Source organism: Bos grunniens, chromosome 10 (assembly GCF_055505025.1).
Source record: "Bos grunniens cultivar Pamir isolate PY7600 chromosome 10, Bosgru_T2T1.0, whole genome shotgun sequence".
Lineage (NCBI taxonomy): Eukaryota > Metazoa > Chordata > Mammalia > Artiodactyla > Bovidae > Bos > Bos grunniens.
The window spans coordinates 43582481-43595261 of record NC_141174.1 but is presented as its reverse complement, the minus strand read 5'-3'; the positions used below and the strand labels follow the sequence as shown (position 1 = coordinate 43595261).

Here is a 12781-nt window from a genome sequence, read left to right as displayed (position 1 = left end):
CTTAGAATGAATTGGTAACAGCTTTCAGGAAGGTACCTCACTACACTCAGTTTTACTTTTTAAACTGTTGTATGGCAATATTTTAAATAGATAATTTTAGTGTTACAAACAATCACTGTTGAAGTTAAATCTTTTCTGAGAGAGGAAAACTTAGGTAACTGCCTAAGTCTTATTGTTTAGGTCACACCCTTGTTACTGGCACGTCAACACCACCTATGGATAACATCCAAATTACTGGTTCAGATTTTTTTTGAGGGGAATGAAAGAGGCTTTGAATAATTAAGTCTACCACTCAGAGTCATAAGTACTAACAGTTACTTATATGACGTTTACTGTGTTCTAAGAGTATCACAGGCATTAACTCGATCACTCCTTACAATAACCCTAAGAAATAGATGCAATTATTATCCCCATCGTATGGGGGCAGGGGTGGGGGGGTGGGGAACTGAAGTAGAAAGGCGAAGTAATAAGCTCAAAGTGAAACTCAGAAGAGTGTACTCAAATCTGAGAAGTCTGACTTCTGAGAGTCCAGGCTCTCACCCACTATGCTAAGGTACATCTCGGGGGGTAAAAATGACAAGTACCAACTGTAATTTTGATGTTTTCAAATGTATATTACCAAAAATATTCCCTATGATATCTAAGTATAGACTATAGTGCATTTTCAGTATTACTGTACAAGTTAGGAAAAATGATAGAAGCTCACGTATAGATGAAACGAAATGCTAAGATCTCACTGTGTAAAATCTGAGATCAAGAGATCTCAATAACCTAAAAACTCTCTCTTTCTGAACACACTTACCTTTCTCTGTAGTCTCATTTTTTTCACTCTTTTCACCATTTATCTATTTCATAGGGAAAAAAAAGTTTCAACTTTAATAGAAACAAAAATTTTTACAGAAAGAAAAAGTCCAACTTTAATACTTCTTTGAAACTGAAAGCCTTCTAGAAAATGCAATGTGCAGGGTATTGGCATTTTATAAAAATACAGATGAACAGTAACGGCATTAGCAGGCTACTCTGACAACAGCTGAAACAACTAGTAACATCACATTCATACGTCATTTCCTCAAATTTTTCTCCAGTTAAAGGTGAAATATAATTTCAAAGCACAAATTATTAGAGAAACTTAGTCTTTAACTTAACAAGACAGCACTTCTTACAGTGAAATAAAAATTCCATTCCCTTCAGCATCCTCCAGTATAGACTTAAAGGAAAATGAATTAATACAAAATTTGTATTTCCTAACCAAGATAAAATGGGATAATTCTCTAAGGCAGTAGTCCCCAACCTTCTTGGCATCAGGGACTGGTTTCGTGGAAGACAATTTTTCCATGGACCAGGGCGCGGGTATGGATGGTTTCAGGATGATTCAAGTGCATTACATTTATTGTGTACTTCATTTCTATTATTATTATGTCAGCTTCCACTCAGATCATCAGCCATTAGATCCCAGAGGCTGTGGACCCCTGCTCTAAAGTACTAACTTATTTTGCAGATGGGAAAACTAAGGACCCACAAGAATTTATAGATCTATTTCTGCATCACTAAAAGTAAAAAAAGAAATGTAGATTATGTGCCTCCTAATATGATATAATATAAAGTACACAGTATCACCTATAAGCATTCTTGTCAAAAAAAAAAAAAAAACTGAACCTGAATCTAACTGAGCTCTTAGGCTGAACTACCAGCCTACAGGAAATATAGGAGACAGAGGAACAAGCTAAGTGACACAAGGAGGAAGTAATCAGATAAATCCAGAATGTGGTTCATTTTATAGAACTGATCTAGTATTAAAAAGCCAAATGCAAGAAATGAAAAATGAGAAGGAGACTCAAGTACAGGATGCTATAGAGACTTAAGACACATTGCAACCAAAAGAAAATGAGTGGACCTTGTTTGGATCCTGATTCAAACCGATCAACTCTAAAAAATCATGAGACAAGTGGGTAAATATTAGACTGGGCTTTATTTTATATCAGGGAGTTATTGTTAATTTTGTGAGGTAGGAAAACAACATGGTAGTTATTAAGAAAAACGGTCCTTTCTTTGAGATGCACACTAAAATACTTAGCGGTAACATGATATGTCATCCAGAATTTGATTGAAGAAAGAAGAGGTGCAGATAAAAACCAAAGCAAACGTTAGTTGATTACTGAAGCTGTGTTAACAGAATTTAATTGTATTCTCTTTTCAATATAAAAAGGCTAAACAAAAGTAAAAGTAATGAAAGATAGCCTTGCTGTTGGAAAAGCAGCAAAATCAAAGTTTAAAAGTTCCTTTCATATAAGTCTTGGGAATCTTGACTTTTTTTTTATTAGCCATTTGACCTATAAATGAGTATGTCTCTACAGCAGTACTATTTATCTTACATTATGAGTTCCTAAAATCAAAAGATTGGATTTCTTCACTTCTTTTTACATAGTACCTCACCCACTATCAGAAGCAATTCAACTACTACTTCTTAATGAAATCAGTGATGACCCACATACAAATGATAGGTGAAAGCTACAAAATGCTTAGGAAAAATTAAAGTAGAAAATTTTACATGAATTTCAAACGTGCTTAAGGAATTATATTTTACAAAGAATAGCTTCTGAGGAGGTTAAAGGCAGGGAGTTATATTGATAACTGGTAGGTATCACTAACAGTTTCTGGCAAACAAATGATACAGCTGAAAAAACTACAAGTAATCGTTGAACAAAATGGAACCCAGAAGAAGGCAAAGAGGAAGGGGAACCTGGGACAGAGAAAAGAAGAAAAAGTAAAAGGGAAAAAATAAGAATAGAAAAAAGGTTTCATACCAAAGAAACAGTGTACCCAATCTTTCCCTAATGTAAATTACATTTATTACAAAGGAGAGACCTTAAAGATCATCTATTTTAAGACCTTCATTGGCCAAACTAAGTCCCAAAACAGTTAAGCAAGACTTGATATGGGACCCGAACTCAGATATACTGAATCACAGTTCAAATGCCCTTTCCACAACTCTAGTAAAGTCTATAATGACTGCTAAAACCTAATAATATACACAACATATTTCTGTAGAAGCATCAAAAAAAAATCTGGAATCTACTAAAGCTAGAATTAATTAATTCACTTTCTAGTGAAAACCCATTAAATATTATCCTTACTGCCTAAAAAGAAAAGACACAGTGAGTGGTATTTCAATCCCTCTTAAGCAAATCACGTGACAAGAAGAACCAGTCTTTCTAGCTCACAGAATAAACCTGAAATACCTTTTGGGTTTTGTCTTTGGCATCCAGTACATTTTCCAAAGAACTTTTATCTGATGTGCTATCATCCTCTCTTTCTGCTTCCTGCTTTTTCTGTTTCTGCAGCTGCTCTTTCTCCTGTCTGTCCTTTTCTTCAAGTTTTTTCCGAACTTCAGCTTCTTCATATCTAGTTGAAAAAAGAAGTCAAGATGTCTTTTATTGGCATAATGGTGGAAAGTAAAACATATCCAGTTCCTCACCTTGAAATATTTTATGGCTGTATTCTTTCAACTGAAATTCAATTCCACCAGTGTTGTTACAAATCACAAATTTGCCCTCTGTAGATTTATTTCAAATTGCTCAAAAAGCTTGAAAAGATACTCTATGCTCTCACGTGGAAGTTGTTTAATATTCTTTTTGCTCTTTGCCTCTCACTAATTTCAATCCTTTGAAGATTTAAATATGCTGCAATTTCCTTTTCAAAGGATTTACAGTCCTAAAATCCTAAAGCTAACTATAAAGCCTTATTATTCAATACCTCAAAATACAAAAGTACAGACTTTAAATAAGTGTAAGAACCTAAAGCCCCAAAGATCGAGGAATAAAGAACATGATTATTGCTATTAGTAGTATGATTAGGTAAATCTAGGCAATACAAGAGTAAACAATAATGGGTAATCCCAAAATTAGAAGAAACTCTAATTCTACTTGGTTGATTAACTGGCTAAAGGAGAAAGGGAATAGTGATTCTAAATGATTTCATCCACCTTAACATATTTCAACCCCAAGATTAGCAATTCTGGAAAGGACCAAGGGAACACATTAGTTGGAAAAGATAATGTCTAAGTAAAGGCTATGATGTATACAAGTATCCCTGCTTTTCCAAAGTTTTCTTTATGCCACTTCACTTTTACAAAAGACTTATCCCATGGACGGAGGAGCCTGGTAGGCTGCAGTCCATGGGGTCGGGAAGAGTCAGACACGAATGAGGGACTTTCCTTTCACTTTTCACTTTCATGCATTGGAGAAGGAAATGGCAACCCACTCCCATGTTCTTGCCTGGAGAATCCCAGGGAGGGCGGAGCCTGGTGGGCTGCCGTCTATGGGGTCACACAGAGTTGGACATGACTGAAGTGACTTAGCAGTATACATGAGTACCTGTTTTTACTAACTGAAACAAATCTGAAGATGATTTTCACTTATAGAAAAAGGTGAAAAATGAAAAACAAGTGCTTAGCAGTTTTTTTCAGCAAGCTGTTAGAGAAGTAGTGTACACCCTGGGCAGAGCTGGCACTGCCAAGCTCCTTCCCCAGGAACTACACTAGCATCTCAGCACCAAACTGTTATAACTTTGCACTGTGTCTGTGAGCATCTGTGCTGTACCTCGATTATTTGTTTTGTGCATCTGGTAACAAGACGTCTTCTAAGGTATTGCTTCTTCGCCCTCTGCCATTTCAGCTTAGGTATGGTTTCACAGAACACTTTACTTTCAGATAGCAAGGGAAAACCTGTTTAACTATAATAGGTTGGTGCTATTAACTGATCTAAGTATTGAAAATCCATTGAGAAAAAATAGTGAATTAAAAATAGTTCCCTTTTAATTTTGTTATTTAAAGAGTGACTAATGACTAAAAACTGAAACATATGGTGTTACAACATGTCACTGCAACATGAAGCATATGAGAAATTCGTGTTTTTCTGAAGAATCCTGTCAGAAACTTAGAAAAAAATGGACGAGTTATAATCTAATACACCAATGCTTATCTTAACAATGTATCAGTCTAAACATTTAAAATTTTCAGTAAAGAATATTAATGGTAACACACAAGTAAGACTTTTTCCCCAGGAACTGAAATTTATATGCATGGTCATATATAAATGAACAAATTCTAAACATTATTTTTATCTTCTAAATATACATTTTTCTAAAGATTTCATAATAGTGTCCATACCTGAGTTTAAGGCTTTCAGAGAGTCTCTCAGCTTCTTCAATAGCTTTTTTGATGTTTGCAGGTCCAAGTATAGAATGAAAGTGGTCCTAAAATTATATGAAAACCATTTCATACTGTTGGTACTAGCTACTGCACATAGCACTAATGCTAAAAACAGAAAATCATGCTGTGTATATAAACAAGTTTAGATAAAAATATTACGACTGAATAAAATCCTTTTTAAAACTTTAAACCTACATTAATGCATGACTTCTCCAGTTGTTTCAAAAATATTTCTTCATATCATTAGTATGCTTAAAAGTAAGTACTTTGTAACACATCTTTAAGGAGTGTAAATACTATTTTCATTGCTTATGAATAAGTGCCAAAAAAGCAAACTACATATTTTAGAAGCAATATATATTTTCCTACTGTAAATTTGTTACTTAGTTTTTTTAGTCTCAGAAGCAGTAAAGCAAATTCTATACCGATCTACAGCATAGCGTTTTTCTTATTTTATTTTATTTATTTATTTTTTAATTTTATTTTATTTTTAAACTTTACAATATTGTATTAGTTTTGCCAAATATCGAAATGAATCCACCACAGGTATACCCACGTTCCACATTGTGAACCCTCCTCCCACCTCCCTCCCCTCCCCTCCTTCTGGGTCGTCCCAGTGCACCATTTTTCTTATTTTAAACTGAGATGTTTCCTTCTGCTGCTGCTGCTGCTAAGTTGCTACAGTCGTGTCTGACTCTGCACAACCCCATAGACAGCAGCCCACCAGACTCCCTCGTCCCTGGGATTCTCCAGGCAAGAACACTGGAGTGGGTTGCCATTTCCTTCTCCAATGCATGAAAGTGAAAAGTGAAAGGGAAGTCGCTCAGTTATGTCCGACTCTTAGCGACCCCATGGACTGTAGCCTACCAGGCTCCTCCATCCATGGGATTTTCCAGGCAAGAGTACTGGAGTGGGGTGCCTTTGCCTTCTCCGATGTTTCCTTCTACCTGTATTTTATACCTACCTACCTCCCAACTGGAGGTAAATCACTGTAGACATAAAACAAGTTTTACACTTGAGGAAACCATAACAAAAAATCAAATGCCAGGAAATAAATCATCAATAATATAATCTATGTATCTACGTTAAAACACACACAGACACACACACACAGGTTTAGTACATAAATTATTAACAAGTACAATGAAGTTTAAAAAAAAAAATCACTTCCCTAAGGGGACATTCACTGGATCTTGCAATCAGAGATATTTTCAAATCACGGCTGGTTTGACATGACAGTAGTATAGTGAGAGTCAGCTAACTAAGTAATGGAACTAATTCGCCACAGCTTATCACTATGAGTTTGCAAACAGAGCCTACTAGCACAATTCATCACAAATGATATTGTACTCAAAAGTTATGGAAGAGCTGGTAGGATAAATTTGTTGATAACAACTATCATATGTCTATCTAACCTAAAAGCAGATTGTATTTTAGTTGATTTTATTCTTCTAGATTAAATAAATAAAAGAGCATTCACCATGTAATTTTAATAAAAGTATAGTTTATTCAACATTATATCAACTAAAAATTGTAGTGGAAGGGAAGTGGAATTACTTCCATTATCACAATGTTCTGACTATTGATGTACTACTTTAAGAGAAAATAAAATATAATCATTAACATTTCTCTGATAAAAACAAAATATAAAGTACAACCAAAAAAACACTATGAGTTGCTTTGTTAATTTTTTGGTATGAACTCATTTAAAAGCCTGACTTAACACTGTTGAAATGCTGAAAAAATTATGTTTGGGCATGGCTGTTAAAAACTCCCAGAAGACATTCCCCTAATATCAGTGAGGTTTCTTGTCAATAATTATCTCTCTCTGTGCTCTTAAAGGAACACAGCTCAAGTAAGTATAACATTTTTCCAACTTTTCAATAGCATTGATAATTAGCAGAATAATGAAAAAAATGTCCAATACTTATACAACTAAAAGCATTTGCTTCTTGGTTTACCTATTCCTGAACACACAAATTCAAGCAATTCTAATGCTTCCCGAACAAAATGGTTTACTAATAATAATATTTAGGATTAATTATCAAGATCACCATGGAGATGTAAAAAAATTTTTTTAAAAAGGAATAAAAATATTCTAACTGCATCTAGACTTTGCTGTACTAATATTTTCAGTATATCTGCCTTCCCTTTTTTTAAGATAACCCTAAAAAATTGTTCATAAACTGATATTTGTCAATGAATAAATAATAAACATGTTTTCTACTATTGAACTTGCTACATTAACAAGTTTTCTCTAAATCTTGGTGTAAAACCAGTGAAAAATGTTTAAGTTTCTGAAGAAGGCTGGTCACATTACATTCTGTCCCTTTGGATTTAAAGGATGAAAACCAGAAAATATGTAGTTACTAAAATTAATATTTCATATACTTAAACTGCACCAGAGAAGCTGAGCTAAATGAAACAAAAAACAGTTCTATGACTGAAGCAGATGTGGTACCCCAGACAGAGCAAATAGAAAAAAACAATCCCTTTACAGAAAACCAAGAACTGAACATCTGCAGCATATGAAGTGAAAGCTTGGGTTACTTGAGCCTTTGCAGGGAGCTTCTTCACCTGAACAAGTCCTGCCACTTTCAACTATTAATGATACATTCTTCAGAAATGCAACAGATACTCTGTGGAAATGGAAAACTTTCTAACTGATTAAAATTTACTCCAACCTCTTCAAGCTTTAAAAAAAAAAAAAAGTAAATACATAACCACTCCCAATCTTGTCAAAGAAAAAAAAAGTAACCACTAAGTTAGAAAAATAAAGCAAAAGTTAAGTAAGTACATAAAAAAATTGGCTCTACCACAAAAGACAAAAACGCAGACACCAAAACTACCGCAGTTCTCCAAATCTTCAAATCTTTCAGTATCTTTTTTATATTTCTGACAGAATTCAGATTTATGTTTTAATGAATAAAACATGTTTACAATAGAAATAAGCAGAATAACTGCCACCATTTATTCAATCACCCATCCAATATTTATAGAATACTTACAGTATGATAGGAATGATAATACAAGACTTATCTCTGATTCTTACCGCAACCCACCAAGAAGTTCCCCTTTACAGGAACTGGGGGTGCTCAGGATAGATGAAGGAACTTGCTCAGGAGCCCAAAGTGAGAGAGTGCAATCCCAACCCATGTATGTTCCACCCCAGTCTGTGATGTTTTTGTGATGCCACCAGGGTCTTCCAGCACTGGGTTCTTTTTTATTATTTCATAAATAAGCCAAAGCTTTTAGTTGTGGGTAGCCCTTCATAACCCATACATATGTATTTAGCAGAGTGGCTTTTCTTCAATTTTATGTTGAGCAGAAACAACATGACTCAAAGACCCTCTGAGTAAAATGTCCATTACATAATTGTTATTTTCAGAAATCTTCCAGTGGAGTTAGGAAACACATCAGGGATGACAGGAAGTATTAAATACATGAATTATTTACTGGTTCTAAGCAGCATCTTTTTAACAGATATGGTAAAAACCATCAAAGAGGGTGCAAAATAGGGCTCCATCTTTATCTGAAGGTAAGTATGTTCAAGAATGTTCCAAGGGCAGGACCATTCCACCCACCTCTAGACAGGAAGATGAAGCTCCAAATGCAAGGGGCTACCTTTCCAAAGCTAGATCTAAAACCCTGTAAAGATTACTAGCATAATTTTGCTGGTGAGAAGAAACACCAGCAATCATTTGCCACCATTAAAGAAAATAGTAAAATTATCCCATAACCCACAACCAAAAGAAATTATCAGTCCCATTACTGTGGACAAAAAAAAAAAAAGGTTATTTTGAAGAGTAAGAGAACTTCGCTTTTTATGCTTCTATAAGTCAATTTAAATGAAACAAGCTAATTCTGCCACTAGTGAATCAAAGTAAAAATCACAATATTAATTCAAGAATGGCTTGTCTACCAGGTAAGAAATCTATGAGCAGGATTTTGCTACTATTCTCTAGTAGCAAGATCATTCCTAGGTTAAAGGTAGAACCATGAACACAATATTCTTCCCATTTCTTTAACCCAGTTTCTGTTTTCTTCTTTCGTTTGTTTCTGGTGTGATAAAAATGCAATCATCTTCTCCAGCAACACTTATCCCAATCAAAAATTCTCTTTACCCACTAACACCTCTCCCACCATCCCTCCTGGTGCTTCAGCAAATTCAAAGAAAGGCACCTGGCTCAAAGGACTGAAAATAATAAATATATAAAAATGGAAGCGGTCAACATTAATTTTGCAAGCTGAGATCTTTAATATGGCTATGATGTCAATTAAATACAAGAGCTATCACATAAAAACAAGTGACTAAACCCTGACTCTTGAAAAAGTATAACTACAGTCATATATTTCTTACTTAATGCATGAATAAACTGAATCCTTCCATTTGACCTGGCAATAATTACAACAGAAAACTAACTACAAGTCTGTATGTTGCTATAAACTTGTTCTAATGCAAAGCAAATGAAGTGTGTGTATACAGTGCGAGTATGTACACACACACACACATATAAACTTGCAAATAATTAAAGTAAATCTTTAGTTAGCTTTTTCTGCTTGCAGAAGAATTTGAATTTGCTGCTAAATTTCAGGGTTAGTTAAAAATTTTAGAGATGAACAGCTCTACCATGTGACAATAACTTAGCAAATAAAAGCTTAGAAATAAAGGGTACCTGCTGTTGCATGAAATCAGGCCTTTTTTTGATAAGATTATAAACAGTCACATATTTCATATATAGCACATAGGCCCTTTCCTCATCACGATCTAATCTGCTTTCTTCTGCAGTCTTGAAGATCTTCAGGGCACTCTGTACATAACTTAAAATCAGAGGAAAACATAATTATAACACTTGACATCTGGGAGGAAAAAGTCATGTATAAAGTCTACAGAGAATCTCAATACATTTCATAATTTAGACTGCACTACTTCAGAATTGATACAAAGTTAGATATAAGTTTGGATACAACATGAAAATTTCCCTTATGCTACAATTAAATACTTACGTTTCCTAAATTTTTTGTATGTCACCAAACTGTTCAAAATGCACCTAAGACTAGTTTTGTTTTTTTTTTTAAACTTTACATAATTGTATTAGTTTTGCCAAATATCAAAATGAATCCGCCACAGGTATACATGTGTTCCCCATCCTGAACCCTCCTCCCTCCTCCCTCCCCATACCATCCCTCTGGGTCGTCCCAGTGCACTAGCCCCAAGCATCCAGTATTGTGCATCGAACCTGGACTGGCATCTCGTTTCATACATGATATTTTACATGTTTCAATGCCATTCTCCCAAATCTTCCCACCCTCTCCCTCTCCCATAGAGTCCATGAGACTGTTCTATACATCAGTGTCTCTTTTGCTGCTAAGACTAGTTTTTAAAAGATTACTACAAAAGATAATCCTGAGGCAAACAGTCCTCCAGCATCCATATAATAGTCATACTCTACAACAGAGCTGTATACTACTCGTATTGAAGTAGGGGAGATAAAATAGTTACTATTTTAAAGTTAAATACTTTTCAATTCTCCTTACTCTTTTCTAATTAACCATGATGTAAAATTCTCCCCACCCAAGAAACTAGAGCCAGGAAAGGGGACATGAGTTTAATCTTTTAGAGTTTTCTACACAATAGCTGAATGATTCACTGGCCCTAAAAGGAAAAGAGATTTAAAGTCTAAAAACATGTCATCTTAAAACTCCACTTCAATAAAATAATTTGAGGATTCTATGGCATTCATTCTAAGGACATTTTCCTGATTTAACAGTCCTCTGAAAGCAAATTAATAAACATTTCTACAAGAGGAATTCATTCACCTACAACTAAAGTTTCACCAACCAAGTTACAATACCGATCTTATACACGATATGCTTTATCAATAATTTATTTCTACAAAGCAGTGCATCCGGTTTTCTATATTTTTCAAACTATGCTCTAAGACTGAGACATGGATTAATGATGAAGTTGGTCAGGTGAAGGAATTAGAAAACCACAGAAAGGAACAGGGGCCAAAGCAGTCTCTAAGACGGAAGGCAGTCCTACACAAGGACAATCTGTCAGTGTGTATGCCCTCTCAAGCATAGCAGTGAAGGCCTAGAATAGAGGTAAACCAAACCAGAGCTTAGTAAGGAGATTCTCTAAGAGTTTAGGAGTGGGTGCAATAGCCCTTAGGTTTTTCCAAATTTCTTTTCACTAAGATGCACGTAAATCTCATGGGCCCATACATACCAGATCTAGCTGAGACGGCTGCAATGCCTGTGTGAGTCCAGTGAACCAGCCACACATCTTAAAAGGATTCTAGCATCCGCTAGACTAGTACTATGACATTGTAACAGTATGAGTTGTGGTGGTACATTTAGGAAGTTCCTCCAAGATACCACTTCCTGTGGGGTCAGGGTAGTCCTAGAGCTAAAGCAGACACTGCTAAAACAGATTTATCTATTTTAAAATTAGATGAAGCTCTCTGAGAAAGCTTCAAGATGGTTTTATCCTTCCCACTATTTCCTATTTGAAAATCATTCCAAGCGAGTGTAACAGAGCTACTTTCTCTATCACCCCATCAACACCAACTTGGCTCAAGAAGTAGGCCAGTCACTCTCTCATTCTTCCGACCCCTTCCCCACCCAAAAATCTTTTTGAAAGCCCATATTATCTTCAGTAACCTTTAAGAGTATCAGTTCATTCTAGACTTTTCTTTCCTGATCCTCTTTAAAGTTCTTACTATTCTGTCTTCATCCATGTTGTATTGATATTTTCTTCCCATCTTGTTCATTTCCTCTACAAAATGACTTATAAAGATGTCCCAGTGCAATCACAGGTTTAAGATGCCTCTTCACAGGTTCATTTAGAATCATATATATTATTTTTTAGAGCCTTACATTTATCTCCAGTCACAGAACACGTGTTTTCCCCCAATTTCTAAAATCTGACTGCCTCAAGTGTAGGGTATAAGGCTGCCAAGACCCACCTTTCTTTCTGAAACTCTCTCAACTCTGTAATAATATAGTTACATATGTCCAAATCATCTCCTTTGTTGGTCAAAATAAATTCAGAAGAAAAGTTCCCCTACTGCCTCCTGTCCTTACTGGAGATAAAACTATCAACAAGTTAACAATTTTAGTGATATCCCATTTTAAGCTAAATAACTTCCAATAAATATCAAAATACCCAGACTTCTCCATCTCTACTATATTTTATCTCAGGGAAAATTCAGGAAGGTATTATCTCTAGCCTCTACTACAACATACAGTTGACTTCAACATAAACAGACTGCATGTCCTCAAAAACAGACACACAAAAAATAAACCATTATGTTAAAAGTTCATGTCAAATTGGCACAAATACAGTGCTGAATACGGCATAAAAAATACATATTTCTTTTTTTTTTAATCAAAGAAAGACTGCTGCTAAGTCACTTCAGTCTTCTCTGACTCTGTGCGACCCATAGATGGCAGCCCGTGAAGCTCCCCCATCTCTGGGATTCTCCAGGCAAGAATACTGGAGTGGGTTGCCATTTCCTTCTCCAATGCATGAAAAGTGAAAAGTGAAAGTGAAAACACTCAGTCATG

General features: G+C 35.2%; 1 protein-coding gene across 1 annotated transcript in view; it reads right to left on the bottom strand.

The window, feature by feature from the left end:
- USP8 (ubiquitin specific peptidase 8) overlaps positions 1-12781 on the bottom strand; it is a 51518-nt gene that overhangs the window by 23426 nt on the left and 15311 nt on the right. Inside the window, exons 3-6 of the mRNA XM_086320909.1 lie at positions 9886-10030; positions 5168-5253; positions 3240-3402; positions 803-845 (exon numbers count right to left, since the gene is read on the bottom strand). Coding sequence (XP_086177035.1) covers positions 803-845; positions 3240-3402; positions 5168-5253; positions 9886-10030 — 437 coding nt within the window. The remainder of the gene's footprint in view (positions 1-802; positions 846-3239; positions 3403-5167; positions 5254-9885; positions 10031-12781) is intronic.